The following is a 22,673-nucleotide window of genomic DNA, read 5'->3' on the forward strand; positions in this document are numbered from 1 at the left end:
GTTTGTAGGTCGACACAAGTCGTCACTCCCTGGGTGCCGATAGCCTATCAGAGTCTCTGGCATTGGGTTGTAACCGCAAATTAATCGGCCAATGCTGAGGCTGCAGCCGGCGTCTGGAACAATGAGGCCAGCAGGGAATGGAAACACAAGTTTCCTCAGGTCAGAAAACAGCTTGATCTCATTTACACACTTCAGTAATAAGCTCTGGCCTTTTACTCACGCCTGTTCCTATGAATCGTTTTGCTGGAGGGGACATAACACCCCCAGAACCCCTGGGGAGCGGCTCCTCAATCAAGTTTCCTTTTATAAAACAGTTAAAAAAAACTGACACAATTCAGTCCAAAGTAGGGTAAAAACTCATTATAGTGCAAGAAGGCTTACTTTGAGCCCAAGGGCTTTTCTCAGTTAAATGGTAGACTGTGTATTGCTGGCTGTACAGTAAAAAATTTAGTCCACTCAAATCCCTTACCCAATAAACAAAGACTTATGGCCTATTGCAGTCATTTTCAAGCTATGAATGGCAGCTTTAATCAACAGTCTGCTATTTTACAGTTGGTTGCACAAGCTTTGGCTGCTTTGACATTGCAGTGCTTCTCTTTGTCGCAGCCACAGTGCAGCTGCCTCAACCAACTAATTAATTTTCAGTTTGATGTTCTTAATTAATTTTCACAAGATAGAAATATTCTCAAAAATATCCAGGTCTAGTGTTGCATAGTTTCTGTGCTCACATAATGCAGTGGTACAGATACCTGTGTAAAGACTGGTAAAAGTATTGATTTTACTTCATTACTTGCCAAAAGTATTCTTCTCTATAATTCAAAGACTATAAACTTAAAGTTGGAGTCAGTAGGTTTCGTCTGAGCTGTTTGTAAATACACCAGAAAGATAGTTGAGTCTCGTTCCCAGGCGTCATATACCAACATTTTGGATTGGTAAAACATCCCGAGCAGAAACAAATTGAGAAAATAAAAAAAAACAAGTCAGAGGGCCTTCTCTACTCATTCCAGTCTCCCTCTCTGTCTGTTTCTGTCCTACATGTTGCGACTGATAGGTTGGAATCAGTCTTGTGATGTTGGGAAGAAGGCGTGTGATGACGCAAAAAAAGAAAATAAATCATTTCCCTCAAATGCATTAAAACTCAAATAACAAGCCTGTTTGAAATTGGAAGAAGTAGAAAGTACACGAGTTCAATTGTAGGGAGAAAAAGTAAACAAAAAAAATGAAAAATACTCTAGTAGATAGTAGAAAAAATCTACTTCATATAGTAAAAGTATTTGTACTTCGTTACTTCCCAACTCTGAATGCAGTAAATTCAGAGTTTGGCTGACTTTAAACTCAGGACAGAAGAAATGTATGAAGTGCTGTGCAGTATATGGTTTTGTTCAGGGAAGAAATGAGCTCCATTGAATGTTGCACCTGGAACTAATCATCAGTGTATATTGTATCCTCACTTCAATAGCAGCCAAAGCCTTAATCAGAACAAATCTGGAGAGGGCCAGTCCTAGTCCCGAACCCTTACGTGGCCCCTGGCTGCTACAGAACGAGCAGTTCTCTGCAGTCAGAAGCCATTCGTCATGGTCACTGATTTGACTTTAGTTTCAGCATGTGAGAAGTCTTTAGTTTTAATTGAAGTGCAGTCAAAGAACCAGAAAGTGGCAGCACAAATGAATCTGTTGTTTTGTCCCTCCTGACAGCCTCCAGAGGAGATCTACTCGGCCGGTGACTCCATTGTGATCAAGTTCCGCTCTGACGATACAATCAACAAGAAAGGATTTCACGTCCGCTACACCAGCACCAAGTTCCAGGACACACTGCACTCACGCAAGTGACCAGCGGGGGCCGGAAGGGGCCGCGCGGGGCAAAGGGGCAAACGGAGAGGCCCCCTGGGGAGGCGCCAGCCTGACGCTCGGAAACCTTCGGCCACCAAGATGAATCAGACACGACAGAACAGCCGCAAGACCACCAACCGCACCTCAGCTCCTAGGGGCTCTAGCTCCCCCCACAGACTGTGAGGAGTAAAGCCATTCTGCAGTACACCTTGTTTTTACCTTTTTATGGTTAGGATTGGGGTGGGGAGGATGAACGTCCACTTTAGGCGGACAGTAGGGGAAAATTTAATGACCCAGTCCCCTCCAGATATTTTTTTGTTTCTTTCTTTTGTTTTTTAAAACATGCCTCCTAATTTGAGGCACAAAGGAAAACAGTGGATTCTCAGGACCTGTAGGAAGGCAGGCATCAGCCGGATAGACCCCTGCTTTTGTCGAGCCAGCCCACCACATCCAGGGAGAGGAGAGGAAGAGGAGGAGGAGTATGGGAAGGTCTCCTGCACTCCTCAATAATTGCTCTCCTCTCCTCACACTCTTATCCTTTTGGTTCAAGGATTCCTATCTGTAAGAGGATTAGAAGGACTTGACTTGAGATTTTTGATACAGTATGTCAGTCAATTGCATGTAATTACAAAGAAAGAAGGAAAACTGTACAGTGACAACACCAGCATTTGTAATTGGCATTGTCCTGGCAACCAGTGGCAAGATTCTCGTTGTTACCATTAACAAAGAAATTAAGGAAGCAGTTATCTTATTAAAGGACTAATAAATGAATTGTGGTCCATGTCTTCTGGTTGGTAATTGCTTGCCTGATGACTGGCTATTACTGTACCTCCATGTATAAAGAAATGTGTATGATATTTCAAAGGGAACATGTGCTTTTCTCAACTCAAACCAGTTAGCACTTTACAGTGAATTGTTCCAAAATCATGAGCTTATGAGTTTTTGTGAAATGCAATGCCAGTTCACTTATTTTTAAATGCATTTTATCTCTCTTATTCTTCATTGTTTTTTTTTTTTGTTTGTTTTTTTTAATTGCTCCAATTAGTTCCTCGGGCATACTTGAACATTGTGTGTGCCCTGTAACATGGGGTAATAAAGATATGACTTATGTTTCAGTGTTGATTTACAGTTCTGATGTAAAATAATTTCTCTTCAGAGAAAAAAAAATGCCTTTTCTTGGTACAATGAAGTATTTCTCAAGAACCAAATGAGCCTGGGTATTTATTGTTATAGTAATTACATATATAATGTAAAGGTGGAAAGGTACTGTTGAAAATTAGCCCTATAATTGCCTTCTAATGTGTAGCCATTGGTCTATGTTGAATATACGATGTTGCTCACTCATTCCTTTTCTCCATTTATTTCTCGCTCAACACTTTGAGAATAATATTGTGTGACATTGCAGCAGTCTGACACACCTGTTTGATGTCTGACCTTTTGTTCACAATATTACCTGATAAGAACTGTGAACCTGTTTTGTGCCATTTCAGCTGAACCACGTCCTGCATTGCACCGACTGAGCTGCTGGTTGAGTGCAATCCAGGACCTGTGAGTAGGAGGAGTAATAGAGAACGGAGGACTTAAATGTCACAGCGCTCTGTGTTTGATATGAGTTTCAGAAGTTCTTTTTCTGACATGAAGCAGACACACAAAAAAAAAACCCACAAAGCAAAATATAAATATCCGTTCTTCATCTCATCTCTGATACACTATTTATAGATGGAGCTTGTCATTTGAGACTGAAAGCATTTCCTTTTTCCACCTTGCTAAATATTCATTCCCCTACATGTTACCTCCCACAGTAATTATCCCATTTCGAATCTGTTGTGCTTTTGTATGAAAACACAAAGAGCAGAGCAGCACAGAAAACTGCCAGAGTGGCACCACGAAATTGGCCCTTGTTCGACTCAACCCGATGAAAGTGCTGCAAAATACATTCAGATGAAACAAGACTGCAGTCTTAGTGAGACACCATTTGAATGGATCAAAACATATTTCAGAAATGAAGAGGTATGATAAAAAGGTTACCTCACCATTACCTCCATACCTTTCAACATAAAAACGTGTTTTGTTTTCATGATGGTATTTCACATATTTGTGATGGCTGTCATTTAGATTTTTCTGCATATTTTGTTGTCCATGAGAGTAAAAACAGAGTAAAAACAGTGAACCCAGACTTGTAGAATTAAAGAGAGGGTCACAACAAAAAAGTTGACCCAAAAATGAAAACGCTGTCATCATCCATCCCCCGACATGTTGATGGAAATTCAGGCAAAGTTTCACAGAACATTTCTGAAGCTTAATGGTCAAACAGCGTTTCAGCAGTCTCCTAAACAACTGAGGTAGATGGGGAAATCTGAGAATGGTTCAATGCAGCTCATCAGCTTGTGTAATCCTGGTCTCTAGCCTCGAGGCCACACATTTATTTGAAAAGATGTTATTTACACCCTTGGATAAGATTTTTGCTTAAAAGGGGTGTGAATAACATCTTTTCAAATCGAATCAGGCTAGACGAGACGACGATCGCGTCTCGGGGATGTAAATAACGTCTTCTCAAATCAATTTCGGATCTCATGACTTCCTGAGACTTGGATTAAACCAAACAAGCTGTATGCAGCCACTTTAGAGATTTTTTTTCTGTTTGTTAACATTTCAACACAAGTCCCTACGTACTTCAGTTGTCTCGGAGAATGCTGCAAAGCTCCAGAAATGTTTTGTGGACTACAAAACTTTCCATCGGGCATGAAGGTGAATAGATGATGACTGAGTTTTCATTTTTGGGTGGACTTATCTTTCCAAGGTAGAAACTCTGTTGAAAAGAACTGAGTGGTTCACAAAGCACAGTCTGTAATTCAGTTCATTTCTAGACCAAGAAACATAACATCTTACCCTTTCAGAATAACATTTATTTTTACATCAGCTGTACATACTTGTCATTTGCAAGTAAATGAGATCGCCATGCAAGAAGTGCTCCTTGAATAAAACAACCGCCTTCAGTTTCAAACAAATGTAAATGGACCTGACGGTGGAGATGTACTGATAATTTGCAACACTATTTCCTTTTTCTACTGCAACACAATAAAATGGTGCTCAGTCAAAATAAAACAGGACTCCCTGGGATAAAAGTCTGCCAAGGTTTTTCTGCCTCTCCTCGCAATATTTGTTTACATCCTCCCTAGTTCTGTTTCCGTCACGATGCGCAGGACTGCTGAACAGCTTCCTTTTGTTTAATAACCGGCATGAAACTTTAATGCGCTGCAATTCAATGAAAAATCGGAGCCGTTTCACATGAATAATTAACAACAGGAGATGTGACGCTCGCTCTACTGTAGCTCTCTCAGTAAACTGTGACTGCAAGCAAACAGTGACAGGCCCTCATCCTGCTCCGTTACATAACAATGCAGAAGAAAGCCGTGCTGAGCTTTCACAAAAGAGAAGACCCGAGGCTTTCTGCACCTGTTTTATTTGACATTCACAAATAACACACAAACACACACGCGCGCGCACACACACAAAACAGAAATATACTGCTCTTGTTGAGTCAGTGCCTCTCCCTGACTGTTATTGTGTTATGTGGTTTGACAAATGACCCTCACCTTGACTGCGGGCCAGACCGGAGCCGGCGTCGATGGGTGCATGAGTGGTGCTCTAAACTGTGTGAGAGCAGGGGAGAGAGCAGAGTTTGTTACGGTGAGTGATTACAAGAGCAGTGGAGGGCGTGCTGAGGGTGCACCTGAGGGCCCGACACAGGATGTCTCCTTCGATTGGTGCCGATGACAAAAATAGAGACTTGGTAGGAGTTTAGGATCAAAGATATAAACACGCTGAGGGTCAGAAGAGTGGATGATTGCAGGGGTGGAATCCAAAGTGAATTTATTCAAGTACGGCACTTTATTACAGATTGGAGGTACTTGTGCTTTACTTGAGTAGTTTTGATCAAATGCAAATTTAAAGGATAAGTCCACCAAAAAAAATCATAATTTACTCTAAAATAAGGTTTCATAGTCCCAAGAAAAAAAGTTCTGGATCTTCCCACTATTTAGGATTATCCTAAACCTCCCAGAGTACCCAAATTGATTTGAAAAAAACGTTTACACCCTTGACGCGCAGTCGAGCTTGCACACCTACTTCAGATTGGGTGCACTCGGCCGCTTTTAGCGGAGCACGCACAGCTGTGTTTTTCAGTCCTGGCCCTCAGGAGCCCCTGCCCTGCATTGATAAGGTGTTTCTCTGCTCTGACACACCTGATTCAAACTCATCATCAAACTCTGCTGAAGCCTGCTAATGACCCATTCATTTGAATCAGGTGTGTAAGTGCAGCAGGCCGTGATCAACACCGACATACAAGGAAGATTTAGGGTTTCAATAACTTCTTTTCAAATCAGTTTGGGATCTCTGGGCTTTAAGACACTTGGTTTACACGTGATGAGCTGTATGGAGCCATGAGTTTTAAAACAAGTCCCCATCTTACTCGGTTGTTCAGGAGAATGCTGCAACGTTGTTTTGCTGTCAGGCTCCAGAAATGTTTTGTCGACTACAAATCGTCACCAGACGTTCCATCTGCATGGGGCTGAGCAGATCTTGTAGGGGACTTTCCTTTTTTTGAACTTGTACTTCACACTCTGACCCCACTCCATCTCAGACGCTAATATTGTGCAAACTTTGTACTTTTACTCCACTACATGTCTGACAGCTTAAGTTAATAGTTCCTTCCAGATAACCTTTTCTTTTGTACCGTTCCTGTACAGTGACTTTGAATGTTTATGATAATCTGAAGGATTAATTGTTTCTTTATGAGCTGAGAAAATACAATACTTTTGAATTCGAGACCACAACAGACCAGTCGTAGTGTGCTGTGTTAGCTTACCTGGTCACCACCAGGGCGCAGAACACCCAAGTTGTAGTTCTTCTTCGGGTTTTATGGAATATAATGTACTGCTGTAGATTAAAATAGCTAACAGTATATATAACACCTACAGCAGTAAAATGCAACATATACATAAATAATGCAGCTGTAATATTGATCCAAAAACAGTCAATACATTTTTTTTTTTTACTGCACAATCAGTACTTTTGATTTACTGATACTTCCACAGTTTTACTGTAAGTTTTGGATGCAGGACTTTTACTTGTAGTGGAGTATTTCCTCAGCGTGGTGTTTGTACTTTTACTGAAGGATCTCAATTCTTCTTCCACCTCTGATATCTTGTGGTAAGTGTTGCCCAACTCTTCAGAACAAGTGTGTGCTGGCAGCATCAGAATGTGTGAGAGCAGCTTACCGGAACATTTACATCACACATTACGTTTAACAAAACTCTCCATATAAATATGACTAGTACAACTTTAAATCAAGCCACATTAGGACATCATTAGCTTTGTTACAAATGTGGCTGAAAACACATTCAGTGCACGACTACGAGAACACAAAAAAGTGATGTTTCACAAGGTGGCCGTGGGCCGTGTGAAGCAGGAACACTAATCATCGCGGACGTCAGAGCGCTGCGCCCCGACAGCGTTCGCAACAGCAGGTCACAGAACAGTCAGCCGCTTCCTCGCAACTGACTAAGTTACACTGACATAAAACTGTGACTCAGCCGGCATTTCCCAACTATTCCTCAGATCATCTCCACCTCTCTGCCGAGGGCGATAGCGGCTCAAGAGAAATACCTCGGCTGACTCATCGTGTCAACCCACCATGTGAGTCACAGTCATTTACACGCCATATTTCAGAAGAGGTACCCAGTGGGTAATTCTTACAATCCACTGATCAACGCAAGTGAAATTAAACAATTGTATGATGACAAACAGTTTCTAATTATGGAACTGATTCTGACATCTTTGTGCTGTAAAGTTCAAGATCATTTACTGAGTTGATATTCCTCCTGAACATGGGAGGAAATGCAGTGCTTACAGTTTGTTTTTTTGTTTTTTTTTGGATACAGAGGAACTCCTCTGTCTGACATCAGTGTGAGTTGGCTCACAGTTGTAGTTTAAACGCTGATTGATTGCCAGGCCAACGCTCCCAGCTGTCCTCCCACCCAGCACACGGCCGCTCCCAAGGCTGCAGCCGCCGTCACGGCCAGGCCGGCCTTCAGCACGGCGCCGGGGGGTCTGTTGAAGCCGGCGGGGGCCATGAGGGCCAGCATGGCCACAGTCACAGTCAGCGTGAACAAAATGGAGACGGCGGTGTTAATGGCCACTATCTGGCCGAACTTGGCGAAAGGCACAATGACGCAGAAGAAGAGAGGGACTGTGGAGATTACTGTGGTGACGGCGCTGGACACTATGGCAACGCCCACATGGTTCACCGCCTCCAGGGTCCGCCTCTGCCTCTCGACCGGAGGCTCCTGCAAACACAACACGGTTTAATAAGAGGAGCCACTCCTCTTTATTCATGAGCCTTCCGGGCGCTTCTTGTCTTATTAGATTCTAAATCTTAGTCATTAGCTTGTTTCAGCATGTGTGTAAACAGGCGACATGCTGTGGAAGGTTTTCTAATTGCTCATAATCGCTGCCGGGGAACAAATTTACACTTCCATACCGAGTTACAACCAGGCGTGGAGGGAAGGGTCTCCCCAGCCAGCAGGTATCCCTCCACCAGGTGCAGACAGTAATCCACCGAGGATCCCACCAGTATGGACAGAGAAATGGCCTCCACTGCTCCCATCTCCCAGCCCAGCCAATACATGAGCGCCACCACCAGACAGATCACGCCTGTTGAAGTCCAAAAACTCACAATTAGGCCTGAATATTCCATTTTCAAAACACATTTCCAACTGTCACCTCCACATCTACGACTGCGTCTCTTACCTAGAATGGTTATGAGCACTGGCAGCAGCAGCAGAAGATGTGCAGTAAACACAGACACAGCTGCCACACATATGGCCAGGGACAGCAGCAGACTCCAGAGGGCACTCTCCACACCTACAAGAGCAGTATATCATCAGATTTATATTTTCAGTTTGCAGAAACAAAAAGAAACCAACACCTCTCAGACATGCAATCTCACTCGCCTATGATTTCCATGAAGATCTGCTTCCAGTGCTCGCAGGTCTGGAAGCCCCGCTGCAGGGCGGAGGACCGCGGGAGGGAGGCGAGTTGCTCCTGGATGAAGTTCTCCCACTGGAGGAAGTCGGAGTGGGTCTGAAAGGAGGATTTCCCTTTGTATGTGGTCTTGCAGCGAGAGGAGAGGCAGAGCGTTAGACACAGCAACAGCTGAAAGTGATGTGGAAATGTGCAGCACTGTGATGCCGGGAGATGAAAGCTGAAAGATGAAGGGACTCACAGACTCAAAGGCCATGGACAGCCAGCGGACTTTGCCCCCGTGCATTCCCACCGCGCCGTGGGAGAGCTGCCCCGGGAGCAGGTTGGGTTCAGGGAGAGAGTGACACTCAGGATGCAGCAGAGGCAGAATAGACGACAGTTTATTGCCTGAGGAGTACAGAAGGAGGACATTACAATTTGACAGACTTTCATTGTATATTTATGATTATTTAATTTGAATTTCATGTCATGCTTTATCTTTCGTTCAGATGTTTTTTCAAGCACTTTTTATTCCAGTTTAATGCTACTTAAATGCAGTTTTAGAGATGCAGCTACTGATTATGTTCATTAGCGATTAATTAAAGTGCTCTCCTCAGTTGATTAATTACAGTATTTGATTTATAAAATGTCCAAATATAGTATAAAATGGACATCCAAATCTTCAGATGTTGTCTTCTCCTGTGTCGTGTTTCTTCTCAAACCCCCCCAAAATATAAATTATTCAGCAGAGGTGGCAAAGGAACACAAGTTTATTCAAGTAGAAATACAGATACTTGCTCAGGTAAAAGCAGAAGTACTGAATCAACTTCTTTACTCAAGTAAAATGAATAAAGTCCAGGCTCTCAAATGTACTCAAAGTGGGAAGTCTCCCTCTGAAGGACATTTCTACCGGCCATTTCTGTCCAAGTTCACTGAACCTCACGTCACATTAATATGATTCCAAGACTTTTATTCTTTAAAGTAGAATAAGTAGGATTTGTCCGAGCTGTTTGTCAAAACACCACAAAGATGGGTGATTGTTGAGTCTTACTGCCAGGACTTCAAATAGCAACACTTTGGGTTGGTAAAGCGTCCCGAGCAGCAAAAGATTAAAACGATACGAAAATCCAGGCAGATGGCTGCAGCGTCTCTGCAGTCATGAGACACTGATACGCTTTTTCCCCCCATTCAAGCCCCCCTCTCTGTCCATCTCCAGTTGTTGTGTTGTTTTGCTATGTCTGCCATGCGTGATTTGCATTGAGATTTTGGGGAGGTGTCGTGCAAAATGAAAAATGATCTTAGAAATCCCCTCAAATGCATTAAAAATAGGTCTAAGGAGTAAAAGTATAAAGTTGTCAGGAAAATAAATAAACTCAAGTAAAGTACAAATACCTGAAAAATGTGGGTACAGTACTGAGTACAGTCAAAGTATTTGTACTTTTGTTACTTCCCAGACTTGAAATGATCATAGGAAGCAGTTGTTTTGGCACTTGAGCTTAAAATGGCTTTAAAGGTGGAATAGATAGAGCTGTATCCGCTTGATAAACTTTAATATTATTGTCTGATGAGATTTTATGATTAAATAAAAAGATTTTGCTGTTACCTGATGGCAAACACTGCGCTCCTCCGGGCTTCACAAGTTGTTTGTTGGCGCTAATAGATTTACACATTTGACAAAGATGCCCCATTTCCTGGAAAATATCAAAGTCTGGATCCAATATGATGCTGCCCTTTGGAGACAATTAAACACAACGTCAACCACGTGAGAACATCATTTACAAATCGGTCAGACACACTGACACAGGTGTGACCCTCACCATATCTCCAATAACGTGGTTGTCCCTGCGTTCCGTTCGGTTGATTCCCAAGATGCCAAACACGACAAAAACCATCGCCCCGGTGTCGACCAGAGGACGCACCGCTGGATGGCCACATGCTCCGCCACTGCATGGGTTAAAGCCAAGTGTTTTGGATGTTTTCTTTTTTGCAGCAGACGAGGGATCTTTGGAAATAGAAGCAGAGAAATATCTCTAAACAGCACTTATTTATACAGTAATAAATATGAGTACCAGTCAAGCACTGTTGAAAATCCTCCAGAGAGTGCCACTTAAATAAGTAATATTTTGATAGAAGTGTCACATCACTGCATGTTCTCTATTTCCAAGCCTCAATGAGAATAAATAACATAAAAAAGACATCTCAGCAGCGTGACACATACAGGGAAAATAGCTTTCCTGATGGGCTAACAAACTGTACTTATGTTAGTGACACTTTCCGACACTGTGACACCAGCTCGCTCACCACTGAAGAGAGGAGTATAAAAAGTTCCCCGTGTGGGTCCGTCTGGCCCAGAACTGATGCCACAGCCAGGAGGGCTGACACACACTCGGCTTGGGTGAGGTCTCAGGCGGCGCTGGGCAAAAAACAGCTTCCTGAGAGGAGGGAGCAAAGCCGAAATGACGAATCGTCCGCTAAAACAACACGACAGTCCGTATCGATGTGATTTTTCCCTCACCTGCTGTGCAGCTGCGGAGACAATGCCGCATAAAAGGAGAACTCTGGCGTCCAGCCATGACGGGGTTCACATGAGGTGGATGTGATCATCCAGCTGGGGTACGGGTGGTACACATGGGAAACACAGACTGTCATTCTGGTGGTGTAATTGCTGCGGGGCTGATTATAAGCCTATTCAGATAAAACGAAATTAGTTACACGCCACTTTAGCAGCGTATATGACAGTTGGGAGACATTAGAACTTATTATGGGAAATAATCAAGGTTCTTTGCTCCTAACCTGAAATGATGACACCTCTTGGTGCTCTGTGCTGCACGATTTCCACGGGGAGGGAGTGCTGGTGTTAAGGGAGAAGCGGTAAAGGGTTGGAGAGGCTCCGAGGTTCAACTTGGATATGTACACTGTAAGTAAAGGGCCTAAAAAAAGCAGAACAAAGTGCAGTATTTAAAAAAAAATTGGAAACAGCATTAAATAAGTTGATTTAGTTTTTTTTTATACACTGGATGTTTTACCTGTTTGATTGGTGCTCGATTTTACGGAACTCCGAGGAGCAGTGGAGGTTGTCGTGACCGGGGTCTGCTGATGTGTGGAAAACTTGAAAGACGATGAGGAAATGTGGGTGTACAATGGGTGCGGCTTCTCCATGAACACACCTGCAGGACACAAGATGCAACTCAGATATTCATTCTGGATCTCGGAGGTCAACTGGCGGGACCGCCTCCATCCCTGCCGCAGTCTCACCTGAGCACATCGGGCAGGAGATGCCTTGACCGCTGAGGTTGCTCCTCAGAGCCAGCAGGGTCTGGAGGTTTGTGTCACGGCGGAAAAGAAGGGGGGCGTGTGTGGCCGGCCTCAGGAGACAGCAGCAGCCAGCAGATAAGAGCAGAACCAGGAGGAAGACACCTGGGCAGACAGGAAGACAGTAATAAACAATGGCAGAGAGGAGGGTCTGATGGAGTAGACAGAGCAGCTGAGGGACACGTCAGGAGCAGGGATCAATTAAAGTCACTCCTGCAAAGAGAGAGGACGAATACTTCATGACGGTGCTCGTTCTTCCGCTGACAGATCCCTCGGGCTGCAGAGAGATTACCACATTGCTGCAACAGTTTGAGCTGGAGGTTACACTCATGTCTAAAACATAGATAAAGAGCTCGCCACATAAAATCTACAAAAGTCAGATGATGGAAGTATCCCCCTGTCTTTTTTAGGTTTCTCTCAGCCCTGTCACAGTCTCATTCAAGTTCTTATATCAAATCTCACCTAGAACGAGCTTCCGTCGCTTCACCGCTGGCTCGGCCACCAAGTGCTTCAGGGCCCACTGGAGATTGGTGCTGACCACACCCACGTGCCGCTGCCCTGGAGGGGACAGAGGTGTCTCCACTGACAGGGAAAGAATGGCTGCATCACCGTCTGTGTCACAGGAGCCTGATCGAGACAAAGACAGGGGGCTTAGTGGTGCCTGGACAGAAGCGCTTTACAGCCTGGACTCATTACCTTTCCCCATTCTCCCCCCGTTCACTCATACAATGCTAGGAAGATAACAATCTCACCTGGCTCCATCTCCACTGACAGAAGTGCCACATCGTCATCCTCATCTGACAAAGGGCTGTGGCTTGCTGACAGGCCTGAAAACCGCTTCCAGCTACGGAGGGAGGAGGAAGTTTAGGGAGAGAGACAGCTGAAGGGATTACATCTCGCCTGCGGTGTCGCACAGCATGCACAAATAACATCACACACAAAAGTAAGGAAAAAAAAAACGACTCACCGATTCAACCAGGCATGTTCCTGAGGCTCCACACACTCAGTCCAGACACACAGCGCGGCTGGCATCAGGACCGACACACAGAGCCAGCAGCAGCTGACAATGAGCGCCATGAAAAGACCGAAGTCATGCACGGCTGGGATCTAAGAGCCAGTTCAACGAGACACAGTGTAAAGGACCTTGAAACATTCAATTTGAGCTTATCGCGTGAAAATGGCTGTCTGCTGAGAGAGGCACTTCTATTCATCCAAAGCAGGGGAGTCATTTACACCCGCTGTACTGAATTCTATTAAGGGGTGCATTACTCTCCCATGATTACCTGAGAGAAGGTGTTAGCGGCATATGCAGCCGCAGTGGTGAAGGAAGTGAGGAAAGTAGCTCGGCCAGCTGTTTTAATTGTGTAGAGCATTCGCTGCTGCGGCTGACGCAGATGAGACGCCTGTCTGAAGGTGCTGATGAACACAAATACATCATCCACCCCTGAGCAACAGTGAGAGAGCAAAAGAGCTGCCTTATTACATATTATTGTAAGTGTACTGTGAGAAAGTGGAAAAAGTGTTTTTTCAGCCTTTTTTAAAGGAAAAGTTTGACTTTTTTTTCTACATTTCTTGCTGAGAGCTAGATGAGAAGATGTTACTATGAAACTACCAATGCTGGAGTATGGTGCTTTACAGGGTTTATGTGTGGAGCAGTCTCTTGGCCTGTCCTTATAAAGTCCTGTCTCCGCTTGTTGCTTCACAGTCAATCAATCAATTTACAATGGCACCGAGTCGAAAGGAAACAAGAAAAAGGAAAATACACTGACAAAGACAGTCAGTCTCACAGTTTTCTTTTAAAAAGTCCTCATATCATTGTTTTATATCGGATCATTTGTTAATAAATTAGAATGATCAAAATGTAAAGCCGCTACAAAGAGTTTTTACCGGGTTTTGAAAGTCTCAATTTGATACTCTATATGACCTATAAAAGCAAATGAGACCATCCACGATGTAACGGTTTCTATGCGGTCACATTTTGTTTACATTTTCCCCGGCAGAGTTACAGGAAGTAGTACATTTAAATACCAGTTAAAAAGGAGCAGGGGGAGCGTTTTCCTTCATTTTTATTTTGACATTGTACATTTTGAGTGATTTTGACAACTACTTTTGTCCTCAGGGGCCTCCAAAATCTTTAAAAAAGTCTTTATAGTAGCTTTAAAATAATAATAATAATAATAATAATAATAATAATAATAATAATAATAATAATATGAAAATATATATAAAATAATATATTAGTTATACAAACAGCCCTTACAGCCTACCTTTGCCATTATAGCAACTAATCAATATAATTAAATGTTAATACAGTTGTGTAAAATAGTTAAGAGTCAGGCACATTTACATTTAGGGCATTTAGCAGACACTTTTATTTAAAGCGACTTATAGTAATTCATACATTCATACACCGATGGCTTGGGCTGATATGCAAGGTGCTGACCAGCACATCAGGAGCAGTTTGGGGTTCAATATCTTGCCCAAGGACACTTCGACATGCAGACCAGGGGAATCCAAGCAGCGACCTTCTGATAACAAGATGCTGGCTCTGCCCCTGAGTCACAGCCGCCCAAAGTAGTGAATATTAATAGAGGAATTATTTAAAAGTTTGAAATAGGTTTAAAGATCAATATTTTTAAGGGTATAATAGATTTTAACAAGTTGCCATATTTTGTTAGTCTTCTCACTTCAGGAGGTAGTATTCAGACCAAGAAATAGTCAGCTACAGCTAGAAAATAAGCAGCTTAACTTAGCAGGTGAGACATGACATACAGACATGAGGGTGGTTTTCGATCTTGTCATCCGACTCTTGGCAAGAAATAAAGTAAGGGCATTTTCCAAAGTGTCAAACGTTTCCTTTGACAAGAACAAATTGGTGTATTTCTTATCTTCTCATCTCACCAATGCCGATGATGACAAAGGCAGCAACTCCATTGAGGATGCCCAGGTACCTCACACCAAAGACAACGTGGTACAGAAAAAGAGCCAGAAGGCAGCTCAGTCCAATGCTAGCGAGTCCAAAGAACGTCAGAAACACTGCAGAGAGACAAGAAATCCACATCAGTAAGGAGCTTGTGAAAATGTGCAACCAAGCAACTGACGGGAACAGGCTCAAACATCCAGCTATTCACACACGACCGCAACTGGAATAAGGAACGGGTCATACTGTACCAGAAAAGGAGGTAAGGACATAGACGAGCACAGTGATGCAGGCTCCACTGATGACAGCCAGCATCATGTCATTGTGGAAGGTGTGTCGGACCTCGTCATCAAACAGCTCCGTCCCCCCATACAGCACCTTCACCTGGCTGGGACAACAGAAGCAGACATAAAACATCCGATTTCAACTGTAATAACTGTAATAAATGTGCAGTAATTTTCTCCTGACCTGGTAGATTGCTTGGCCAGGATGTCTGCATACTGAACCACAAAGTTTTTGAAGCGGGATCTTTGCTCGTCAGCTCGGTCCTGCAGCGAGTAGTAGGAGGGCAGGGGAGCTCCGAAGTGGATCTCACTACGCAACAGAGAGGAGGAGAGATGCTCGGGGGAGAGACTCTCATCCACGTACCAGTAGAACTGTGGGTGGGTGATGGCCAGACTCAGAGAACCTGGAAATGCATAAATGGCAAATCAGCACCGTTAAAAGGACTCCTACAGGGATTCCTTTACGATCAAAAACCACCTTCTTGACTGTGGACTCACCTTCTATATCGGCAAGATCTGGGCCCATGCCATCGTAGTATATCTTCCCTCCTCTCTCACTGGGGTACAGGTAAGACAGAAGCGAGCTGGGTGGGGAGCAGTAGGACGGTCCCAGAGGGAGATCCCTCAGCATCTCCAGAGGCTTCCAGCAGAACTGATGGAACTGTGGGTGCTGCATGAGCAGGCGCTCCACATGGTGAATCGTCTGCAGACGCTCTGGGGTGAAGATGTTGCGATCACCCTTCCCTTGAGCCACGAACACCAGCTCGATCCTCCACAGAGCCTGGGTCTGCATGTAGTAATTGGGGGCAAACCTGCGCCTCCTAATGAGTGGCAAAGTGGAATTTCCATCCAATGGCATCTCGTCCTCGTCCTCCTCCTCCTCCTCGGCTCTGTGATCTGAGCTCTTGTGCTTCCCCGTTTCCTCCTGACCCAAACAAGGCTCTGTCCTTTCATCTCCGCCTGCTGCTCCCCTCGTCTGATCGTCTCCTGCATGTAGAGGCTCATTCTGAGGAGCAGATGACCTCGTGCCTTCGTTGTCTGTCCTGTTGAACAGTCCGCGTCTGGCCAGCTGCCCCAGCAGAAGCTCCCGCAGGGCCTCGGACTCTCTGTCATCTAGGTCTCGCCTACGTCTGTCCCATGACCCCAGCTGAGTCTTTACAGCGATGGTGAGGGCATCGAAGCGCTCGGCGGAGAAGTGACTGTGAACCTCAAAGGCACTGTAGGAGAGGTCTATGTCCAGAGGAGGGCAGTAGAGGAGCATGTAGGCAAACAGGGCGCACGGTAGCAGGACAACTACCCCTAAAACCACTCCACTGGCACAGGGCTGTGTGTACACCCACCCCACTGCCCTCCACAGCCCACAAACCCCAGCCTCCTCAGAGACACACCTTTGCCTATCTGCATGCACTCCTCCATCATCTTCCTCCTCCTCCTCCTCCTCCTCCTCTTCATCCTCTTCTTCCCCTCCCCAGCTGGTTTGAAACAGCAGCGGCTCATCCTCCACATCCATGCTGGCACCTGTCAGGGATACACAACACCTCCTAATCATCGCTCACTTAAAGCACCGCCCCTTCCTCTCGGGCAGGTAAGCATGAGCACAAAATAGATGTCTGAGCTGCCAGCAGCTGACAAAATGAAGGACAAGGTTACTTCCAAAGTAAAGACGTGAGAATTAGGTCTGTCCTCAAGCAGCTGTCAACGAAAGGGCTTCCACCGGCAGCTTGCTGGGAGCAAACAGGGGAAGGGGAGACCTTTTTTCTGTCAAGGGCTTTGAAGATGAAATGGTCCGCTGAATCCTGCTTTAAGATGCCGATCACAAGGGCTTGGGGGTGAGACAGGCTAAAAGCTGTGATTTAATTCTTCTCTCTTTCGAGCCATTATCACCCCGAGAGAGTCTGACACAGTGCTGGTGGCTTTCTACGTATCAGCAGTCAGAGGAGCTGTGTCTGCTGCTCAGCTGCAAATTAAATCATCTCACTTGTCTAATTACTGACAAGAAGAGCAAGTGGGATATTAGACAGTTGTGGAATAAGAGGGGGTTTATCTGACTGTGATGGGCAACCTTTGACTAATAGTGTCAAGAGGTGCCCACTCCTCCACACACAAGCTACCGCAGGCAGTTTGCATTCAGGTAGCAGTGAGCCTGCTAACTGCAGCAATTTATCTAGTCTCCATAGAACTATGCTTTAAGGTCAGCCAGGTAAGACAGTGAATTTTGGTCACGTTTAAAAGATAGCCGCGCTCGGCTCTGTGGCTGAAGTGAAAATCCATCACGAAAACGAAGAATTTACAAGTTATACCATCAAATCAATATTTGTCAAAATGGCCAAGAATTCTGGCGAACCGTTGAGCTTCGAATGAAGTGGAGGCTTGATGATGAACAGGATTTTTGTTTGGGCTCTTACACCTGAGTGAGCGTGAAGACAACGTGCTCATGTCCGCTGCAGAAAATCACCACGTGTGTGCCGGCGCTGCATCCACAAAGTCAGACCACAGTTCAATGATAATGGATGCACTTTTCATGGCAACATCATTATCAGCCTCAGCTCTGTAGTTTGTCACTCTGCGAGAGATTTTAATGTTCTCAAATGTCCACAGGACTTATATATGCTAATGTGGATTTGTGCAGGATTTGTTCGTTTATGGAGGAGATAAGAAAGCCTGTTGAGTCGAGAACCAAAAGCCACACTGTGTCTAATACTCTGTGAAAAACAGGCCTATTTTTGGGCCTTTTTTAATCTGCACAACATTTCCTTTTATTAATCATCATGTCATCCTACTGCACACAGACAAGGACACCAGTGCCCTTTATAATGGGAGTGCAGCGGACCAGCATCTGCACGCGGTATGAACATGAACTCCCTCTTCGTTTTAGAGGACAAATTCATTAATGGTGGTAGAAAAAAATTTGGATATTTAGAGCGTGAAAATGCAATCACAACAATTCAAAAGTATTTTCAGTAACTTTTGGATTCCTTGTATTTCTATAATAATATGGAAAATGTTATTTCTTTCTACAGGCTGTAATTTACTGGGTATCTGCACCCATCACAGGCTGTTATTTCAAAATGAGCATTGTTATTTCATAACACACTCTTATCCGCTTTTGCCCCTTTAACCGTTTTTCTGTCCAAGTAATACAACCAATTATGTGACCAATCCCTCACAGGAAAATCTGCGAGATATAATTGTGCATTTACAGTAAATGAAATGGAACGCAGCTGCTAATTTTGCTAATTAGATTATTTTAATCCTTTTACATTTCATCTCTGCCTCTCCAGCTTGTTTTGATGATGGAGCTCTCATCAGCTGAGGATACGAGAGGGCTCGCAGAGAAAATATAACGAGAGAAGTGTAATGGAGGGAAGAAAGGCCTGAGGAATGACTGAAGCCACACACACACACACACACACACATACACACACACACCACAGCTGTCACCCTCCAACCAACCAACACCTCAGAAATCTGTGAAAAGAAGTTTTCTGCTGTTTAATATTCATTTCAATACCTAATGAGATGGCTATCTCCACGGATCCATTTCTGTGTCCGTTTCAACATCAAAAAAGCAGATTGGGGACTCAGATGTCAAAGTCAAGACAGTCTCAGGAACTCATTAGAGATATGCAGACACAGTGCCAGTCAGAAATTACAGAAATTAAGACAGAGGACAGCTTATTCCTCTTTACCTGCTGTTTACTTAGCAACAGACAGAATGTCTGTAAAGTGGAGAAAAAGATAACGACAGCTATGATTCACAGCCTCAGGGACACATTGTCTATATCTCCTCTTGACGGTTCTGACATTTCTTCGCATCCAAGAACGTTGCACCTCATGTTCAATAATTATAAGCGGTGTACAGCTGCAACGCACAGCGTGCAGTCAGCGCGGAGCCTGGTATAACTAATGTGTTTACAAGCTCCCAGAATTGTACATCCAAGATTAGGAGAACAGTCAATTTAAACCCCTTTGCAGGTGTGGATCAAAAATAGAGTGCAATTTGGCATCCTGCCTTCTGTATTCATCGGAATGAAAGCTGCCTACCATATGGCTCCGTCCATATCAAAGCTACGTTGTACTTAATAGTGAGACTGGGTGTCTTTGTCCGTGATGTAGTTTTAAACTCAAAACTGGGACAGATAAATTCACTGAGGCCTGAAATCAACATTTATTTGCAGCTTCAGAGGTATGAAATCTTGTATTTATCGCTTCAAAGACGAGCCTGCTCTTGTATTACGAACGCTGTGTGACTGTGTATTGGACCCCCTCACCTTCCCTCACATAAAAACTCAATTTTGAACTTTCTGAGAAGCTTTTCTTATTGAATTTTTTTTTATCAAACAAGTGCCGCTCAGGTTGCCACGCTGTGCCTGCCTGCCTGTTTGAAGCGCAGCAGCTGTATCTGATGGACTCCAGAGACGCTGTCTCGTGTGTCGTGTTCAGCAAGTTGTGAGCAAAAACTGAAGGGGAAACATAAGCTCCACCACACATTTTTCTTATGTTTTTTATCCTCTGATAAAAGGATAAGGGGTGGTTAAGCTGAGAGTGTCAGCGTTTTTACCCTCCACTACATCTCTGGGTTGTGTCTGAAAGGTGAGGAGGGAGCTGCGAGCCTGAACCCATCACCTATAATCATCTCTCTCTTCCCTCCCTTGGCTTGCCATCCCTCACTCTCTTGCCCTTTTCTTCCCTGCTACCTCGCCGCTTCTTCTCGATGTCTCTATCTTGTCCACAAAGGTGAGAGATTTGTAACCTTCATTACAGACAGCAGCCAAAAATAACGCCATACTCCTCTAGTTTATCTCCTTTCCATCTCATCCAATATGGACATCACATGCTGCCTCCTGCCCCACACACACACACACACACACACACACACACATTCAGCCTGGTGTAAACTCAGCCAGCATACCACCTCATTTACGGGGGCATTGATTTCAGCTCTAGTGCTCTATGAATATATTCCTTATGCATGAGTGCTCAGCAGTACGTTTATAGCAGACGTGACTTTCTTTTCTCTGCGCACTGGGAATCAGGAGTCAAGTCAAACTCTCGAGATCTATTTGCACCTAACAGCGGTGTTCATTTTCTTATTGTCGATGAAATCATGCTCGCACTGAAGGAGGCGTAAAGCTCTGCGCATGGTGCCTGGAGCATCCTGTGGCTGTACAGTGCATTTTCTCTCACTCTCTGGAAGAAAACTGAATAAATACTCGTCGTTCCACAGTGATTCTAGTTTTTCTTCTTCTTTTTCTTCTTTTTTTTCTTTATCTGCCAGCATATAAACAACAAATTTAAACACACAACGGAAGCTAATTTCCCAAAACTTATCTGCTTCAGAGTTACTCGGATGAAGGATGCTTGCAGTCCAAGCTGCCTGGAAGCAGATAGGATAAGCTTTTATTGATTTCCCTGACTTTCTCTGTCATTCTCCTGATAATTTCACAGCTTGCCCCCCCCGATAGTTTATATGTTTAGCAATGAATCGGGCAAAAACAAAGGCCTCCATATCAAAGCAAATGTCTGGAGACTCTTACCTGACGAGACGAGAATTACAGGTGGAGCGTTCAGGCCTTCTGGGTCCACTTGTGATGTGCTGAACTTGTGCTAGGCAATTTCATCCCCTCCATGCTCTGGTGTGGATAAAAAAAAACAAAAAAAAAAACAACAACAATCGTTTACTGCTTTATTGTCATAGTTAATAACTCATCAACAGAGAGCGAGAGAGAGAGAGAGAGACCAAGGGAACATCCACTTCTCCCCCAACACACACACACACACACACTCTCTTAAGGAATCCTCTAATCTCAGCAGTTAATAATGTGTTGTTTTTCCTCTCCTTTTATGCTCCCCGGTCCTTTTCTCTCTCTCTCTCCCTCTCTCTTTCGTGCACCCTCCCCTCCTCTCTTACCCGGTTGTCCAGGCGACAGAGTCAGTGAGAGACATTTCTTCCCAAATGCTCCTCTCTCTCCCATGGCTTTGTTCAGCCTGCTCTGCTGACTGGCTCACCAGCGCAGGAAAGACGAGGAGGGGGGATGCAGCCCAGGAACCTCTGTGAACCGCTTTTGGGGGACAGGTGAGCCTTGGTGGGTCTTGTGACTGACTCAAAATGTGTTTTGGACTAGTTCCCCTTTAATTCAGCTGGTTTTATGAGACCAGTGTTATCCAGCTGCCATGAGACTGCAGCACAGCCCCCTCTTTTTGAGTCAGTGTTGGTATGGTCTAGTCTAGTCTCAGTCGGTGGGGAGGTGGGGTGTGTTATAAGAGGGGGTGATGAAAATAACTGGCTACAGTGGGAGACAAAGTGAAGGCAATTTAAAATAATCACCTGAAGTAAGAGTTTATTAGCTTGTAGTCATTTGTTCTAGTCGGACACGGTGCTCTCGCAGCTGATGACATGAAGCCATTCAATCTGATGTATGTGTGCACCACTGATGCAGGAGTTTATAAATCCAGCGCCAATTTGACTTGTTGTGCTGCCAATAATGCGTTCTCTCGCGCTGTGGAGCCCTCACTCTCTCATCTAACATTAATGACCAGCTCGCCTCTCTTACTGCCAAAGTCTACTCATTCATCACCTCACTTCTCAACCTCTGCGCAGGTTTAACTTGGATTGCCTTGACAACAAAAGGTAATAATCCATCATCCAAATGGGAGCAGATGAAGTTAATTTTAAAGTTAAAGTTGGATAAAGTGGATGAAGTTTCACCTGAAGTAGCTCTTTGCATAGATGATGGTGGAGTGTGGGGTCATACACAAAGAGGACAGGTTGGGAGTTTTGTCCTCATGTTGGGGCTGGGCGATATAACCTTAAAATATTATTGTGATATCGACGATATTAACGATACATGATATATATCTCGATTTATTTTAAAATGTCCTCCAAAGCACTTTATACACGCTAGGACTGAGCAAAATGTAATGTAGATGTAAAGCAACAAAATCAAATATAACAATATTTTTAACTAAATACCTTGATTTCAATATTGCAACAATATTAATGGCGCTTTTACAAAACACAATTTTTGATAAATAACTGTTATTAATGTTGATATAATCACTAAGTGGATAAAGTATTCGATCAATTTGGTATTTAGAAAATTACATCACTTAACTGTAATAGGGCCTTTAAATCCAGGAAAAGACACCTATGTCATATGACAATATAACAATATCCAGAATCTAAGACGATATAAAGTCTCATGTTATGATAATATATATCATGTATATTGCCAGCCCTAGCTCATGTCACTGTTAGAGTGTGTGCATGTGTGTATGTGTGTGTGTGTGTGTGTGTTGGCACCC

The 22,673-nt window shown here is 44.0% G+C and overlaps 2 protein-coding genes across 2 annotated transcripts in view; one reads left to right on the forward strand and one right to left on the reverse strand.

Annotated features, from left to right (window-relative positions):
* The window catches only part of bmp1a (bone morphogenetic protein 1a), a 38,353-nt gene extending 35,180 nt beyond the window's left edge, over positions 1 to 3,173 (forward strand). The window contains exon 20 of the mRNA XM_030417847.1: positions 1,695 to 3,173. Coding sequence (XP_030273707.1) covers positions 1,695 to 1,829 — 135 coding nt within the window. The 3' untranslated portion in view covers positions 1,830 to 3,173. The remainder of the gene's footprint in view (positions 1 to 1,694) is intronic.
* A 1,541-nt stretch (positions 3,174 to 4,714) lies between these two features.
* disp3 (dispatched RND transporter family member 3) lies at positions 4,715 to 21,397 on the reverse strand. The gene is made up of 22 exons (XM_030417846.1): positions 21,280 to 21,397; positions 20,906 to 21,001; positions 15,867 to 16,886; positions 15,553 to 15,772; positions 15,336 to 15,472; positions 15,066 to 15,200; positions 13,448 to 13,608; positions 13,132 to 13,271; positions 12,917 to 13,008; positions 12,627 to 12,791; positions 12,108 to 12,269; positions 11,879 to 12,019; positions 11,646 to 11,782; positions 11,368 to 11,537; positions 11,154 to 11,284; positions 10,670 to 10,854; positions 10,456 to 10,582; positions 9,115 to 9,260; positions 8,843 to 9,002; positions 8,640 to 8,753; positions 8,371 to 8,543; positions 4,715 to 8,176 (listed from the first exon to the last, which is right to left on the reverse strand). The coding sequence occupies exons 3-22, from the start codon at positions 16,876 to 16,878 to the stop codon at positions 7,820 to 7,822; spliced, it is 4,065 nt and encodes a 1,354-aa protein (XP_030273706.1). The 5' UTR covers positions 16,879 to 16,886; positions 20,906 to 21,001; positions 21,280 to 21,397; the 3' UTR covers positions 4,715 to 7,819.
* Positions 21,398 to 22,673: the final 1,276 nt, after the last annotated feature.

This window comes from Sparus aurata, chromosome 5 (assembly GCF_900880675.1).
Source record: "Sparus aurata chromosome 5, fSpaAur1.1, whole genome shotgun sequence".
Taxonomy (NCBI): domain Eukaryota; kingdom Metazoa; phylum Chordata; class Actinopteri; order Spariformes; family Sparidae; genus Sparus; species Sparus aurata.